General features: G+C 42.5%; 1 protein-coding gene across 1 annotated transcript in view; it reads left to right on the top strand.

The window, feature by feature from the left end:
* FSTL4 (follistatin like 4) overlaps positions 1 to 16,236 on the top strand; it is a 464,313-nt gene extending 448,077 nt beyond the window's left edge. The window contains exons 13-16 of the mRNA XM_075068134.1: positions 2,651 to 2,800; positions 3,422 to 3,529; positions 7,935 to 8,044; positions 14,248 to 16,236. Of these exons, the coding sequence (XP_074924235.1) occupies positions 2,651 to 2,800; positions 3,422 to 3,529; positions 7,935 to 8,044; positions 14,248 to 14,950 (1,071 nt within the window). The 3' untranslated portion in view covers positions 14,951 to 16,236. The remainder of the gene's footprint in view (positions 1 to 2,650; positions 2,801 to 3,421; positions 3,530 to 7,934; positions 8,045 to 14,247) is intronic.
* Positions 16,237 to 18,674: the final 2,438 nt, after the last annotated feature.

Genomic DNA, 18,674 nt, shown 5'->3' with positions numbered 1-18,674 from the left:
TGTGTATTCTTGGCTGGCAGATGACCACTTGAGATATAGCTCAGGAATCAGGGAGCCACAACTAGCTGCTTTGCAATCCCTGTCACAGTTGCACCCAGGAAATAGTGAGCTTTGGGCCTAAATCTATGCAAGGATTAGTACTTCCACAGTACTTGTTCAATATAGTTCTTCTTCAAGTCCCTATGGGTGCTCCACCTTAGGTCCATATGCATCTGTGCAGCCCTTGTTCAGAGATGTTCAGTTTGCAGTGTCTGTTAAGCCCATACATGCGCCTTATGCCTCCTCATGCCAATTGCTGAAGCTATATAGGGGTGCGCAGGTGAACCACCATCAGTTCCTTCTTGGCCACCTCAGTCTGAGATAGAACTCTACCATGTCTACCTGGAGCATGCGTTGACTTTTGTAACATTTCTGTAGTGGTTAGATAGTTTTATAGTTAGATAAATAGTGAGAGGATTGTTTTACTCCTTTTCTTCTTGGGGAGACTTATTTTTTCCTGGTAGAGCATGCCTGGCTTACCAGGTGTCACACTTTGTCTCTCCTGCCAAGAGACTATACCCGTGAGTGACAGCCAAAGTGTGTTCACTCCTTGCAGGAGTCCCACATCTCCCAGAAGTGCAACTTCTGCCTGGCTCTCAAATCCACGGGTAGGAAAAACAGGGAGATTAAACTCAGACTGCTAATGAGGAAATTCTAGGGGTGGTTTAGAACAATTTATTGTCCAGTCGGAGACACCTTGGACACATAGGTGACAGTTCCTCTACAAGTGAGAAACTCCTTAGACCGGTGGAAGAACCAACTCAACATCTGTGCAGATGTTCCTTTCTGTCAGCCAGCCCCATCAGTGGCTTTAATGACAGATGCATCGCTGTTGGGATGCGGAGCCCACCTCAGTATCTGCATGAATCAAGGCAGATGGACAACTCAAGAAACCAGTCTCCACATCAATCTGTTGGCGTTTGGGGCTGTCGGGGCTTGCCTTCATTTCCTGCCCTCATAAGGGGCAAATCAATCAGGGTCATGACGGACAATGTATCCTGCACATTCTGTATCAGCAAACAGAGAGTAGGAAGATCTCCCTCTCTGTGCCCTGAAGTCATGAAGCTATGGAACTGGTGCATAGCTCATCAGATCCGAATCTCAGTGGTCTGTCTCTGAGGTATTCAGAACACCACAGCCAATGTCCTCAGCAGACACCTCTTGCAGGTCTACAAATGGGAGCTAGACACTCAAGTTCTCCCCAGCATATTCCTAAAATGAGGACTTCCAGAGGTGGATTCCTTCACCACCTCCAGGAACAGGCAGTATCCTTTCTTCTGCTCAAGAGAGGGTCTGAGCCACCACTCCTTGGGAAAGGCCTTTCTTCTATCTTGGAAGAACTATTTGGTCTATGTGTTTACACCAATGTTACTGATATTAAGGGTGATAAACAATATCAGGCAGGACAGAGCCAGAGTTATTCTAATAGCACTGACCTGGCTAAGACAAGCTTGGTACCTTTACCTGCTTCACCTGTGTGTCCAACTGTCATTCAAGCTCACAGCCATTCCTCATCTCCTGTCACAGGATGCAGGTTATGTGCTTCTTCCCAACCTAGTGGTTCTCCGCCTCAGGGCATGGCTCATGTTGCTAGACTCTTCCTGCTCTACGGAAGTACAGCAGGTAGTACTGAACAGTAGAAAGAGGTCAACCTGCACTACTTACCTGCAGAAATGAAATAGATTCTTCCATTGGTGATGGTATTGCTGCCTTCTGCCTGATTTGGTGCTCCTTTCAGTCATCCTGGATTATCTGTTGGATCTAAAGAAATTTGGGTTATCAACCCAAAGTCCTTCTGGCTGCAATATCAGCCTTTCATCTTCTAGTAGAAAGATTCTCCATATTTGCTTATCCGGTATCATGTAGGTTTATTAAGAGTCTGGGGAGTTTCCGGTCTGCAGCCAGATTGCAGGCAACATCTACGGCATTACTGAAGACTGTACCAATATCTGAAAAATGTTGGACCACTACATGGAGAAGCAGCATTACAGACAATATAGCAAAGAACAGATTGTGCTGGCTCTAATGATGTGTAGTCCCACAGGCTTCAACAAAAGACCCAGATGTGAATAAGGTCAACAAGATCGAGCCCACACTATATGATACTTTTATAAAATGCAAGATGTTTCCAGGTTGGAGTTAAGGAGACTATTGGACTCTTCTGCTGCTACTCTAAATGCACAAGGACCTGAGAACGAAGGCTATAGGAACAATGCAGTGCAATAATCCACTAAAACATAAATCACTGTGTTTTAAACCCAAAATGAGATTTATATTGCTAATAAATGTTGACAGCACTATAAGTCCTCTTGTACCAAGGGATACTTCAAAAGATTCTGTTCTGTGCAGCATCATGGTTATTTGAATATAAATGGAAGCTTGCAGCAAGCTCCAGTTGCTTAATCTCACTGGGATAGATCCAGACTACAGTGTGCTACCTAATACAATAATTATTTCATGTTTTCCAGGTAAAAAGTTGAAAGGGGGAAATAATTTAGGCATACGATAGTCCCCACAGATTTTTTTGTTCTACAATTCCAGGCTAAAGTGCAGGCTGCTTAGAGCATAGCTCCTAACTTGCACAAATTAAACCTATTCTTCTCTCTTTCAGGAAGAGATCTGTCCTAAAGTTGAAGGTGGACCTGTTCAGTCCTGCCTCTGGGCTTCAGCTGTCAATGTCAGAGACAAGTATATTTATGTGACTCAGCCCAAGCAAAACAGATTAATGATCATTGATATCCAGACACAGAAAGTCATGCAGGTACTTACCAGGAAAGCTATTTATTCAGTGATGGCAAAGAGGCTTTGATATGCTAAAGAATTAGGTCCCTACTCAGTGAACCTGTGATCTAGCTCATGTGTCGGACAGATGTACTATTTTCATTCTCATCGGGGTATACTATGTCATTTGCCATGCTATAACCTCATTCTCAAAAAAACTGCTTGATGGCATGATTCTCATAGTCCTAGGACGACGTCTGCAGTCAAGTTTGCAGCTACCTAGAAAGTATTTCTCACCTACACTTACTGGGTCAGTTTGTGACCTCAGTTATAACCAGACTGCCCAGGTGTAACAGAAATTGGCCCCTGTAGATAGAAGTTGTGGTGTGAGATGGAGTGTTGTCTGCTTAGCCAGATCAGGGGACTGGAATCAGGATACATAATTTCTATTTCTGGCTCTGGCTCTGAGTTACAGTGTGATTTTTTTCAACTAATTACACAACTTTGTGCCTCCATCTTCCTAAAGTAGGGTGGTGGAGGTGGATAATGGATTTCAGGGGAACGTTCACAGTAATCTTTGTAAGCAAATGTTAACATAAATAATGTTCACAAGCCACCTTCACTTCACTAAATATCAATACAAATATTTGTTTCTTTTAAGTCTATGGATGTTGACCCCCTGCCAGCCAAATTACATTATGATAAATCACATGACCAAGTCTGGGTCCTTAGCTGGGGGAACATGCAGAAGTCCCATCCAACACTGCAGGTAAGTGTTGTGTAAAGTCAACATTTTACCCTCTCTTTCTCTTAGCAGCACCATTGGCTACTGATAACACTTTCTGTCTTGAATTTAAGCTGGTCTTTAGTTGCATAGTCATTGTGCATTATTTCTCCCCCACCTCTCTTACAGTTGAATCTGGTTTTGAGCCACTGTCAGGCACAAAGCAGAGAATATGTTGTAAACCAGTAGTGGGAGTGTGTTGTTACCATTGTCCATTTTGTTTTTAAGACTGATGACAGAGCCAAATGCCACAAATGCATGCAGAAAGAGCTGGGGTAACTGAGAAAAATACAAACAAACAAAGCTCATAGTGATTTTTGCTGCCTGATCAGCGCTTCCTTTAAAACAGCACTGGCACAAAGTGGTTGTAAGGCAGCTGTAAAGGATACCCCTCTGGTCTAGGTGGTCTCAACAGCAGGCACAGAACCAACTCAGCCAGCTCATGACCCATATAGCAGGATCCCTTAGAGCAGGGAGCAAGTTTGAATTGGGCAGCGGTGCCACCGACATTCTTACACCCTGGGTATTCCCTTTTAGTATAACAGGCCATAGGGATCATTTTATCTGGGCTGGACAGCCCTAAGCCAGCTCTGATCTGTGCCAAACCAGCCCTAGAAGAGGCGCAGAATTAGCCCAGCACAGGATGCATACCTCTGCCTCTCCGCTGTGAAGGAGGATGAGATAAGAATGCATAGCATTTTGTGATATTGTGTGGAAAAGGCACTATATATAAAAATACATTGTACTGAAGTTTTATAGTTCCTTCAGAACTCTTTGGCCAATCATGTGCCTGCATCTGAACAAGGCTGTTTCTCCTTTTTAACATCAAGAAGGCTAGATAGTATATTAAAAACAATTAGCTATTCAGCTTTATATAGTGTGGGGCTAAGTTTTCTGCTGGTCCATTAAGATGCTGCTTATTTTCTTTGAATTCTGCTGATTTTATTTCACTTCTTTCCCAAATCTTGAGTCTCTTTCGTGGACCAACTATGGGGCACAATACACTAGTAGTAGTCTTCTCCTCTCAATAAAATATAAACCTTTAGCAGAGAAAGAGGTTGTTCACTGCTTCTGAGACTTTTGTATTGAGAAGTAAAAAAGAGGAGTGATAATTGACAGTATTCTGCAAACTCAGTTTCAAATCCCTCTTTCTGAATAAAAAGGTCAGGCTGGTTTCCAAAGCAGCTCTCAAGAATAAAGAAGCACACGCAAAGCCTCTAGGACAATTTCTTCTTTAGACACCCTAGTGCAAATGTGGAATAAGTCCATGAACCTCCATCTAGTTACTCCACATTGATCCAGGTTTAACCAGAGCCCTACACATCACGTTACCAAGCTAATACAAGACCCAAGTTTGACCCATCCACACGTACTCCCATGTAATTGTTATTTTCTGATACCCATGGTATAGAACCTTCTGGATCTATGAAACTCAAACTTTCCCCTTTATACATCATTACCAACAACATCCAGATACTTAAATACTAGACAGCATTGGCTCCTAGCCCTGCATTAGGAGCAATATACAGCACTGCTGTCCTGGGAAGGAACTGAGCCTCTGCCAATGGCCAGGCCCTGCAGCAAAATACATCCAGTCGTTTTTACACTAGCCAGTGTATTGGTGGGGCAGATCCACTTGGATCCAAGGTTCTCTTCCCATGCTCCCCTCCACCACTCCAGGTGGCTGCCTCTGTAATGCAGGAGGGTGGACTGTGTGTTCTCACTTCACCTTTGATCCTTGTGCAGGCCTTAAGGATCACTGATGCCTTTCTGGAAGATAGATATGCTTTACAAGTTGTTGGGTTCGGTACAGGAGTAACTGGATGAAATTTAAGGCCTGTGATATAGGGGAGATCCAACACAATGATCTAATCCCCTCTTCCCATCCCCACCCCCAGTGAATCTAGGGCTAACTACAGACAGGTACCTAGGTGTTGCAATGCCTAACTTGTAGACACCTAGTGGAATTCTGAGCCCTGAGCTACCTGCCTGGACTACCCATGCATTGCATAGAGAGAGTTAGATGCCCAAGAAGGAGATTCTTGGGATCCAGCTGAGCAGGGAGTGGCCTAACCTAGCCAGGTCTGAAATGCAAAGGAAAGGGGTGGGGCTTAGACCCCAATTAAAAGTATTTAGCTAACTCCCATCTGGGCCTTAGGTACCTGAGTGACAGGCCAGAGGAATGTGCCAATATTCTTAGCCACAAAGCCTCTCCTGAAGTTAGGCACCTAAAAGCAAGGCCAGCTTTTTCTCATGAAAAACCAGAGGGGCGACCATCCAGACTGTTATGCCTGATTTGGAGCAGGAATGTGAACTTGAGCCTTCCCCTTCTCGGGCAAGTGCCCTAACCACAGGGCTATTGGGTATTCTAGGGACACACACAAGCGTGAGCTGAAAAATTCCCAACCTGCTTGGACCTGATTTTGTGTGGGGCCCAAGCCCATAGGCATGCTCAGCACACACTGATGCAACTGAGTGCTTCAGGAGAGAGAAGGGAATGCCCAATCTGAGAATTGCTCTGGGGGTTCAGTTTGAGTATGGGCTCCAAGCAGTGATGTGGGCCCACCAGCAGATACTTCGATGCCTACAGGGTTAGATAGCAGCTGGACAGTGGTTCTGAAAATGTCAGTGGCACCAAATGTTGGCATTAGATGCCTAAAGAGGCAGTTAGGCACCCAAATATCTTGAGTCTACTCCAGCCCTTATGTAGGAGCTTGAGAGAGGGAGGATCTTCTCCTTGCTGCCCTACACAGCTTCTAAGTGCCCAGTTAAACTTTTCAGGCCAGACGTTTGCCCATAAATGATCACCTTCTTTACAGCAGTTGCCAGGGTATTATACAGCAGGTGCTGTATTGCCATACATATTTTAAAAACCACTTGGGCTCTGCTAAATAACTGAGGGATCCTGCACTGTTGTAACCTCTGGCAACAGAACAGTAGCAACTAAACAGAAGTTTCTGAAGCAATCTCAGCTAACTTCTCTGATGACTAGCATAGGTTCCCATACAAGATACAAGAAGACAAAATGGGGTCCCTTTACCCTTTCCAACTTAATAGCTTCTGTTCAGCTGAGAAAGGTTTCTGTAATTAAAGGAAAGATGGCACAGACTTGTGATTATTAACACGACAACACCAACTGCGCAGCTGGAAACTTGTTATAGGACTATAGTTCTCAGATGGTCCTTTCTGTTATCTTGTGAAGTGCAGATACACATGGATAGTATTAGATTAACATCAGCAGCAGTCTACCTTTTGTTTTTCTAATCTCTCCCTCCGTCCCCACCCAAAAAAAAGTTTGCAGTGTCAAATTTGATGAGATTCCACCCCATCCCCCTACCTCAAAAAAACCATTAATGATTTCCCACAGCTCTGTAATTAAAAAAGAAAGAAAGAAAGAAAGAAATTCAGCTTGTACAGCTTGACCTTAATTTTCTCCCTCTTCAGAAATCAAGGGTTTATCAAATAAAGCTATGAAGGGGCTGCTATTGTTTAGTTGTTACTAGTTTATGGGAAAGCAAATGTACAATACTGTTTCTGGCTTCATGAAAGCACACTGCAAAAATTGGCATTTTTTTCAACCAATTTAATTGGAAGAAATCAAAATGGCATGACCAGAATGTTTGAACTAAACCTTTTAAGATTGTAGCACATCTTGTAATTAATTATTTAACCATAAATTCAAAAGAACTCCTGTTAGCATGTCACATTAGCAAAAACTTCTAATGAATTGACCTAAATCATCTTGAACCAAAACAATCCCAGTAAACAATTTCTGTATTTAATATTTTAATTGTTGAAAATTTCTACCTCCTCATTTTTCTGGGGTTATAAGGAAGATGATAAATCAGAGTTTCCATGGCAGCAGAAGGTTTGCTTTGTTCTGAAGGACAGCATTTCAAGAGAGTGCCTTTCTCTGCTCTTCCATGTATTTTACATGGTGCACTAGATGGGTGAATGTTTATGTTCCTTCAAAGTGATAATTAATTTCTGTGAGTTAGCGTTAGATCATTCAAGCCAGTGAATTAACATTGTGCATGTAAGTGAGTTTAATACATATGAAATAAATGCTTACTTTAAACAGTCTGGAATACATTTTTGTAGGTTTAGTGTTGTCACACTATTTCAACTTGTGCACGATTGCTTTATCTACTGATATGAACATCATCTTATGAAAGCAGAGAGAGTTGTGCACTTACCTTACAAACGTCAAGCTTCAAATGCCATTTTATTAACACTATTTTTGAAGGCAACTACTCCAAACTCTATTTTGAAAGTATTAATCAATTTGAATCTCCTAGATGCAAGGCAAATATCTTTTTGGTGTAACGCAGTTATGTAACCGGTATTTATTTCTCTCTTCTTTCTTGTTTTCCCTGTTTATTTATTGTAGGTAATATCAGAGGCAAGTGCAGGGGAAAATCAGCATATCATCCGCACGCCATTTGAAGATGTGGATGATTTTTTCATACCACCTACAAATCTTATTATTAATCACATTAGGTAAGGAATGACCCGAGTGACTTGTCGTCATCATGCTTTGTACTTCTAGGGAACCTTCTGTCTAATCAGCTTAAAGTACTATACAATCATTAATGAATGTGTGCTGTGGTTAAGTATTATTTTCCCCATTTTCCTGATGTGGAAACTGATGTAAGAACAGGATAAGCAAATTGCCCCAAATTATTCCTGTGTAGAGCCAGGAATAGAAAGCTGAGGTTCAGGCTCATGCTTCAACCACAAAGCCATACTATAAGACATCTAAGATTCAAAGTGTACCACTGAGGGTATGACTACGCTGCAAATTAAGGTGTGCTTGTACTATTTGTAACAGTAGCTAGCAAACACATGACAGCACAGGCTTCAGCATGGGCTAGCCATCCCAGTACAAGCCCCGAAGGACTCGGTACACATCTCCTAAGATTTATTGAGCTGAGTGGTAAAAAAATTTATTCTCGTCTAAAGTTTGGCTGTTGAATACATAACTGGCCATTTGCATGCATATGTGTGATGTGTGTGCAGTAGCAGCGACTGCACGAATGGTGCATGCATTTAAAAAAAAAATGAGTACCGTGTATTGTGATTACAATAATTTCCAAGGGAATTACAATTTAGCTAACAAACTTAACTCAAAATAATATGCATTATTTCCGAATGTGACAACTAGATGTTAACTGTTGAAATCAACGGTAAGTACATAGTAACTGATTATATTGCTACCATGTTACAGCACAAACTACTAATCATTTTATGTAGCCAATATAGCTCAGTTAAGCTAGTTGTGTTCCATCTTTGGTTTTTTAGACCCCAGTGCAACAAAGCACTTAAGCACACGCTTAACTTAAAGTTAGTTGCTGGATTGGGGCTCTACTGATGACTGCCGCACTATTAGTGACACTGGTGTGACTATGTGCAGCCTTTGACCCAATGTAAATAGTTCTGCTCGCTGAAACAAACAGTAATTTGACATATTCAACTGGCAGTTAATTCAGATAAATATCTAGAGGTTCTTCAAGCAGTGTCCCTATGGATGCTCCCTGTCAGATGTGCATGTGCCCCACACACCTTTGATCAGAGATTTTCATTAGCAGTGTCCATTTGGCCCATGCACATGCTGCTTATACCTGTGTGTTCCACACTGAGGCTATATCAGGCTGTGCAAGCGAACTGCCCTCAGTTCCTGCATTGGCCTGAGACAATGCTTAGTGCGTCCACATCGTGCTTGCCTCGGCGGCTTGCTGAGTTCTTTTTACTTAGTTTGTTAGAAAGTAGTAGTAGTTAGTTACTTGTTATTGAAGGACTGTGTTATTTCCTCTGGGGAAAGCCTCCCTGCATAGGGCATGCCCGGTTCACTGGGGTTTAAATGTTGCCTTGTGTGTAAAGAGGCTATCCCAGTCAGCAACAGACACTTTACGTGTGTTTGTTGCACGTGAGAGTCACATGTCCCACTTAAGTATAACATCTTGTTTAGCCCTCAAATCCAAGCCATGGAAAGACCAGGAAATCAAGCTGTGACTATTAATGATGGAGTGCTCCCTTTGCCTCACTTTGGAGACAGGGCGGGAGACTTCCCCATCAGTCACAAACTCTAGGCACCTTCACATCCTTGGCATCCAGGGCCTTCCTTCCCATGGACATCATGGCACTATCATACTGTGTTAGAATTATTCAAGGGAGCCCCCAGACTTCAGTCAGAAAAAGTCTTCAACTTCTAGGTAGGGTTGCCAAGTGCCTAATCACACAAACCCAAACACCCTTGCCCTGCCCCGCCCCTTCCCCAAGGCTATGTCCCTTCTCCAAGGCCCTGCCCCCCTGCTCACTCCTGCCTACTCCCTCCATCACTCGCTCTCTCTCACCCGCACTCACTTTCACCAGGCTGGGGCAGGGGGTTGGGGTGCAGGAGGGGGTGTGGGTGGGGGCTCTGGGCTGAGTCTGGGCCAGGGGATTGGGGTGCAGACTCTGGGAGGGTATTTGGGTGTGGGAGGATGCTCAGGGCTGGGGAAGAGGGTTGGAGTGTGGGAGGGGGTGTGGGCTCTGGGAGGGAGTTTGTGTGGAAGGTGGCTCCAGGTTGAGCCTGGGACAGGGGGTTGTGATGCAGGAGGGAGTTGCAGGCTCAGGGAGGGAGTTTGAGTGCAAGAGGGGGCTCAGGGCTTGGGCAGGGGTGTGGGCTCAAGGAGGGAGTTTGGGTGCAGGAGGGTGCTCAGGGCTGGGGGAGGGGGTTGGGGTGCAGAGTGCAGGCTCTGGGAGGGAGTTTGGTGCAGGAGGGAGCTCAGGGCAGAGAGTTGTGGTGCAGGAGGGGGTGAGGAGTGCAGGCTCTGGCCTGACGGTGCTTGCCTGAAGTGGCGGCATGTCCGGCAGTGGCTCCTAGGCTCAGGGGCAGCCAGACAGCTTGGAGCACTGCCCCTGCCTCCTAGCACCACCCCTGCAGCTCCCATTGGCCAAGGTTCCCAGTTCCTGGCTGATGGAAGCAGCAGAGCGGGGGCAGCGCACCGAGAGCCCCTGGTCACACCTTCACCTAGTGGCCGCAGGGACATGCTGGTCGCTTCTGGGCACAGCGCGGAGCCAAGGCAAGAAGGGAGCCTGCCTTAGCCCTACCATGCCACTAGACTTTTAGTGGCCTAAAATCTCCCGGATTGGCTTCAGTAGCCTCTGGAAGATCGAGATTGTTTCCAGGAGACTCTTGGCCAAACTGGGAGGGTTGGCAACGCTGCAAAGTTCTAGGTCACACAGCAGCTTGCATTTTTGTGACTGAACATGCAAGATTATGCCTTTGCTGTTTCTAGGGGTGGCTCAGATCAGCTTTTTTGCCAAACAGGTGTCAGTTCCTCAGCAGGTTAATTGCTACTTGGACTGGTGGAAGATTCATTAACCATAATCACGGATGCATCTCTGTCAGAATGGGGGGGCACACCTCAATGCTCTAACACTATATGTTCACTCTGAGACCACCCCCAGATGGTCACCCCAAGAAACCGCCCTCCATATCAACCTGTTAGAGTGAGAGCAGTCAGAAATGTCTGCCTTCATTTTCTCCCTCTCCTCAGACAGGTCTGCCAAAATCATGACAGTCAATGATGCTTGCATATTCTATATCGGTTGGCAGGGAGAAGTGAGATCTCATTCCCCCTGCACCAAAGCATTAAGATTATGGAATTGGAGCACAAAACATGCCATACGAATTTCAGCAACCTATTTCCCAGGCAGATAAAATATCACAGTCAACACTCTTAGCAGGTGTTTTTCCCCAAGACTACACAGGGGAGTTGGATTCCCTAGTTATTGCTGGTGTAGTTCAGACTGGGGGATTTTCAGAAGTTGATCTCTTCACCACTGCTACAAACAAAAAATGAAAACTATTCTGTTCATTGGGGGGAGTCAGATCTCAATTCCTTGGAGGGGGGAAACTTCCACCTCACTTGGATGAAGAAGTTGTTTTATGTGGTTCCCCAGATGCCTCTGATTCTCAAAGTGGTGAACAAAAGAGTTATCCTAATAGCCCCAACATGGCCAAGGTAGACATGGTTTCCCCTCGCTCTTTGTCCAGTGATAAATCTTCCAATCCCTCTTCAACTCCTCTGCTGCATTCCCAGCATTCTCCACCTCAAGGCATGGTTCCTCAATTATGTGTGGGTCTAGAGTCAGTCTGTTCTGCAGAGTTACAACAGATACTATTTAAAAAACAGGAAAGATCCAGAAATACTTACCTTCAAAAATGGAGACCATTTAGTCACTGTGGTGAATTCTACCCCCAAATCTGCTACCCCCAAATTTGCCTTATGTCCAGTTGTTCTGGAATATGTGCTGCAGCTAAAGGAAACAGAACTATTACTTATTCTTCTCAAGGTTCATTTGGATGCCTTAAGAGCTTTTCCTACCAGTATTGAAGGGTTCTCGCCATTTGCTTGATGAGGTCACAATCTACATACATCTATGGCTCTACTTAAAAATGTCCAGTATGTGAGAGCTGCTACAAGGTCTTCAGTACATATGCTTTTGTCAGTGCTTCTAGCTCCGATGCAACAGCTGGCAATGCACTTTTTTCCTCTGTGCTGGACTTGAGTACGAAGTTCCCTCCTTGTTATAGGAATACTGCTCCATTACCCACATTCCTTCCCCATGCTTTGGAGTTTCCTTCTGAGGCTCAGTGGTGAAAAAGGAACTGAGGGGCAGTTTGCCCATGCAACCTGATATAGCCTCAGTACAAGGCGTGAGGCTATCAGCAGCATGTGTGAGGATATCCTCACGTGTGGGCTGAACGGACATTGCTAATGAAAATTTCCAATTAAAGGCACATGGGGTGCACATGCACCAGAAGTGGAGCCCCGATGCGGAGCACATCTTTGAAGAGCTGCAGTTAGAACACAGGGTGAGTTAACATCTCTTTTGGAGGGAGGGTTAGTTCCCAGGCTGCCTTCCAGACTCGATGGCTTTCCATTAAAAGAATACCAAGAGCAAGTTTTTTCACTGAGATTTCAGAATACAGATTTCACACAGGCATAGCACCTCTTCAGCAGCTCTGTGCACATAATGCCCATTCTGACCCACTTTTTCAAATTAAAGTTTATGATAAAAGCCTGGTTTTTCTCTTATTCAAGCACTTGGATAGTATTAAGGGAGTCTTGAAAGAAACACTGTAAAGGAAGACTTTTTGAGTAGTCCAAGCGTGCTCATTCAGGAGAAACCCTGTCATTTCCTATTTCCTCCACACCTGGTGCCATGTTAATCTTTCCTGAAACTGTTTTAAGTGACGTTTCTAAAGGATCTGAGCATAATGGGAAAATTTAAGGCTAAGCTCAGTGATTTTCAAGGGATCGTACAGTACGTTGGCTAATTTTTCAGCAGTGAAATCACTGCTGAGTGTCTCACTGACATGCTGCTTAAGCGTAAAGAAATAAACCCGCTGATTGAAGCAAAATATATATTTTAACTGTGTGAAAACAATTCTTTTGTCACATTTCATAATCTTTCAAAGACCAGCCAAACATCTCACTTGATTTCCTTCTTTCTGTATTGAATGGATGAAAAAATATTCCATGTAAAATTGATTTTCACTCGCGCAAGTGAATACTGGCATCCTAGGGAACACAAGAGGTGCCATTTTTACTGGCTTCCTTTCAAACTAAGTAGAAACATTGCCTGGCTATTGCTGACCTTTTTCTCTGGTCAACAAAGGTCAAATGCACTGCAGCTTGTTGCTTGTATAGGACATTTTATTTGGTATTCATTTTATTTTTGATTCTCTCAAAACTGAAGACAAAGACCCCCAATTTCCACTGCAGTGGTGCTGCTTTGAGGGGATCCACCGATAAATTCTTAAGCCACCTACCCATCCTCCCAGCAGATGGTGTGAGGGCATGGCCCAGACTCTGTGCACCACAGCAGCCCCAGCTGCCATAATGATCCCCTGGAGCCATGGCAGCACCTGTAAATTAGAGCTCCTCTCAGATGACTCTAACTTATGCTAAGGGACTGGCCCAGAATTAAAGGGCACAAATATGCCTTGAAATTTTCTTTGCATCCTCTCCCCTCTTTAGGATTAAGTCCAAAATACGTTTTAGGCCTGGTCTACATGGGGCGTGTGTGTGTCGATGTAAGATACGCAACTTCGACATATCTTATTTCGATTTACCTCCCATCCTCACGGTGCAGGATCGACAGCCGCGGCTCCCTCGTCAACTACACTACCGCCGCTCACTCTGGTGGAGTTCTGGAGTCGATGGGGAGCGTGTTTGAGGATCGATATAGCGCGTCTAAATTGATCGCTACCGGCCGATCCGGCGGGTAGTCTGGATGTACCCTTAGTTAAGGAGTTGTGATTTGGAGCTAATACACATTGAATTATATCACACCAGAAGAATTTGTAACTCAAGTGTAACACATAAAGTGCCCAATCCTGCACACTGTTCCCATGGTGGATTACTGGTGTTGATGGGACTGTTTATGAAAGCCAGGAATTCTTGCATGTATAACGGCTTGTGGGGCCATGTCCCTAGATTGTAATGACATGTTAACCAAAAATGTAGCGTGGTTTTTTTTGAGCACATAGCAGAAGAATTAAAATGTTAGCAGTTGCATAGAGAAAAGTGAACATTATTACGCACAATAGAAAACAACTGGGAGTCTGGGAGTTCTGCTGATTTCAGTGTTTTCTCAAGCAGGTTGTCACAGTTCCAGAGATGACACCAGTGTCATGTTTTATATTTCAGGTTCGGTTTCATCTTTAACAAATCGAAATCTGCAGTTCACAAAATTGACCTGGAAACTGTGACCCACATCAAGACGATCAGCTTCAAAAACTATAGCTGCAAACCACAGAGCATGGCCTATACCCATTTGGGCGGCTACTTCTTTGTCCAATGTAAAAATAATACATCAATATTAGCATCTCCCCAGCTCATTATTGACAGTGTTACAGATTCTGTGATTGGCCTTAACAGTGACATATTGGGTACGCCCTATATTTCCCCTGATGGACGCTATTTGGTCAGTGCAGCTGAAGACAGTGGCAGGATTAAAGTCCAGGCAATAACCATCCAAGGGGAAATCAAGTTGATTTATGACTTACAAACAAATGTACATGTATCTGATCTGACATTTCAACCCTCTTTCACTGAAGGCAATCAGTACTATATATATGCTACATCACATTTGCAAACAGATGTGCTTTTTGTAGAGCTGTCGACAGGGAAAATGAATGTACTGAAGAATTTAAAGGACCCTATCATGTCCAAAGACTGGCCCTGGAGCAGCTACAACCGAATTATGAAAGACAGTGGATTATTTGGACAGTATCTTATTACACCAGCTAAGAATTCACTGTTTGTTATTAATGGGAGACAAAACACATTACACTGTGAGGTTTCAGGTATCAGGAGGGGTAACACGGTGGTCTGGGTTGGAGAAGTATGAAAGGGCACAAAAGTAAGAGCCTGTAGCAGACAAGTACTGATTGGACCTTACACTGCAACAGATAGGCAGTAGCATTGTATATTTTTACACTGGGGAAAAAACCTGTATAAGCTTCATGGTGCAACACTGGTCTACTTGCAAGTTTTATAGTATAAGGTATGCTCTGCTAATAGAAATTGGGTTGTGTTGGGATATTTTTTGGAAGTATGATTTACGGCTTGGCTTATGAAAAGAATGTATACCTGGAAAGAGAATAATTTTTTCACCGAGGTATTGAATAAGCTGCATAACTTGATGATTCTGTAGAACAAAACAGCTTCTGAGTTTCAGTACTGATGAGTCTCTAAGTTATGTTGAAGTCATCAGTTTTCTTTCAGTCAGTCTAACTTCAAATCACCTGTACTTCTGACTGTAGGGCCCTGATTATACTGCTCTTAACGTTGCCTGGACATGTAAGCAGTAAAAACACATTTAAAACTGCCCTTTGTATAAGAAACATAAATCACAGAGAGCAGTTTTCAAAATGCAGACATCTAGGTGAGAAATTTAATGGAAAATGATCGGTTTCCTTTGAGGGATGGTGTTAGAAGAATTTTTTGATGTAATTTCAGAACCAAACATGACAGAAGTATCTACAGTCAGCTATCTTTTTTTTTTTCTTTTCTCTCTTTTGCTATTGGAATACGAAGAGGAATGCAGTAGTATCACCTCTTCCAGGGTGTACAAAGAACATCGTCTGGTTGTATTTGAGAAACTTCTTAGCGGAAAAATTGGGGATGGGAAGGTGACTTTGAAAGCCAGAAAACACTGGTAGTCAGATATGCAGAATCTATCCTATCAGGAGATAAAGCACTCTTCCTTCAGTACCATGTGACTCAAGTCAGACAGGACATAGTGTGAAAAATCATTTCATGCCTGCCAGATAGCATAATAGCCGGGGTTGTTCCCAATGTAGGCAAAAACATTTCTAGAAATTATTCATTTCCCTCATTAGCAATTTACCAACACTGAAGTGACTTAGTTCTTCATAAAACAATGGCTACATATCCAACTCCATCTCCAGCAGTTTCAGTAACATATTTTTAACAAAGCATTCACTCATTAGAATTGTAGTCTTAATTTACATGTCTCTCATCAAAGATTCTGGAAAAGATTATTTTTGTTTTGCCTTTTCCCTCCCATTTATATTATACTTCTTTATCTTCAATTACCATTTAGTTATGAACAATGAGATTAATATAAAAACCAAATAAATTACCCCAGAATGAAACAGCTGGCAGTGAGAAAGTTAAGTTGATTTCCCATAAAAATAAACATCCATTTGCACTTTTATAGACATATAAAAAGCTTTTGTCCAGTTCCATTTAGTAGCTTTCAGTGTTCACCATCATGAAATAATCAGGACAAGTGTAGTTATGGGTAACTTTTCAAAGTGGTGCAAGCCAGACAGGTACTATTAAAAAAAAGTAAGAAATGAGAAGCTAAATCCCATGCACTGCTTTGAAAATGTAATCTTGATATTCGTGCAAACTTCCTTTTCTAGGGACAGCATCTGTTACATCATAGCAGTTGGCCTTTTGAATTACATGAAAGTATAACTATGCTCTAGCATGACCTTGACTGCCCAAAGTTTATACGAAAGCAGTTGTTGAATAGATACGGTGATACTTAAAGGTGCAGTAACTATTTTCTAACATAAATGTTTGTCACCCTCATAAAAAAAGGATTTTAAATAGGAAGGACGCCGAGTAACACTGATAACATTGCTTTAAGCATTAGCTTTTACTGAAAGAGTTGCATTTTAGGCTGGCTGTAGACATCAAGTAAGTTATAACCATCTTAGTTCTCTAATGATTAGTATAAATCTGTTTGGACAGACGAAAAAAAGGCAATGAATCCTATGAATTCATTAGATATGAAATCCTTTAAATTGCCCTTTTACATCGATAGGATGAAACCTACATATTTTCTCTTATGAGCCATAAAGGTTAGAAGACATTAGCCCATCATTAAAACATGGACATCCCTTCATTTAGAAATGCATGGTGCTCATGGTTCTCTACTCATCTAGTGAGGAAACATACAAGTGTAAGGAAAGGAGGAGATCAACTTTGTAAGTACTTTTAAATATGCACAACTCCTTTCTAGAACAAGGCTGTATTCATACATTGCACTCATCCTAAACGTCTTTTAGTAGGCCAGACCACTGCGCTAGTGTTAGCTTTTATGACTTCTTGTATATTTTATTATGCCTATTGTAAGTTTCCTTGTAGAGAAGTTCATTGTGTCATAGATCAAGCAAATATTACTTTTTTAAGAATATTTTAAAAAAATTGTAAATATCTGTTCAGGTAAATATTCTTACAACTGGTGTATATAGGCTGTGAAGGATGTGTAATAGCCCTCACGTCTTTCTGTTTGTCTCAAAATATTGAACTAGAGGTCACTCAGACTCCCCCTTTTACCTTCCAAAGATGCTCCCATTTTTCCTTCTGCAGCCCAAGTTCTGGTGACGTGTTTTCTAAATTATCCTAACGGTTATATCATACTTACTTAGACAATGAAGTACAATTTAGATTGTCCACGCTACTTGTGAACAGTTCCAATCATGGTCAATCTAACATTAAAGTGCTGCACATTTGTTATTCTGAGGTTGTTTTCTTATGCCACAAAGATCACCCTTTTCTCTGTACCAGAAAGGTTTAACTTGTGTTTGCCATTGATTGCAAGCATATTAAATCTTCTTGATTGCAGTTTCTTTTTCATTTCTTTGGTACGTAAGTAGCAATTGCTTCACCACTTCACATTTTTTCCTGGCTAATGAATTACTAATCACAATGATTAACTGAAATGAATTTAAATTGGATTAGCAAATAATTAGTTACTTTAATATGCTCATGTATCACTTAGGCGTTCTATTTGATGGACATTAGGATCACAGACAATAGTCACTGATTTCACTAAGCAGCTAGTCCCTGATCATTCACTGCTTAGATTAAATGGTAATACAAAAAAAAAAAAAAACCATTGCTGTTCTAATCAGTAATTTGTCCCCTTTCTTTTTCATTTTCTAAATATGGAAGGCCTCTTATTTAGCAGTGCTAGCTATTCAGTCCAAGACTTGGGCGTATAGCTGGTTTTGAAACAGTACAAGCTAAAAAAAGAGCAGGAGTACTTAGATTTAGAACTGTGAATTGTCTGTTATTGCTGAGATTTTTTTAACCTCTGCACCTAAATCAACTAAATATCCATGAACATTCCTCCAACCTAGGGTGGGTGCGCACTTGCAATTTGTTATGGGTACAGTGAAAATGTGGCAGCAGGAGGCTTTCATGTCTGTTCACTAAACTGAATCAGAAATTTCCTTTTGATGGAAGTAGGGGTGTTGGAAAATCTTGGGTCATTGAGCGGTAAATCTACACTGGAACTCTTCACCTTCTTTATATCATTACAATTATTTCTTACAGTGCTCAGAAGTCTGCTGGGTGCCTCACAATACAGGTAAAAAGACCATGATGTGTGTTCCCTAATGAGCTCACATGCTAATATCAGACATGATCTTACAAGGGGTTAACGAGATAGAAGGGAGGAGGTTGGGAAGATGTACATGGTGACATCTATATGGTTACTCAATGCAGGGGCAGCTTGATGGAGTAAAGAAATGTTCTATCTTTTCCCTGGTGCCCCTATGTCGCTATAGCCTGATGCTGCTGCTAGAACTATT

The sequence above is a fragment of the Chelonoidis abingdonii genome, chromosome 7 (assembly GCF_003597395.2).
Source record: "Chelonoidis abingdonii isolate Lonesome George chromosome 7, CheloAbing_2.0, whole genome shotgun sequence".
In the NCBI taxonomy this organism is placed as follows: Eukaryota; Metazoa; Chordata; order Testudines; family Testudinidae; genus Chelonoidis; species Chelonoidis abingdonii.
Note: the sequence above shows the minus strand (reverse complement) of the source record. Positions and strands in the feature narration are given on the sequence as shown.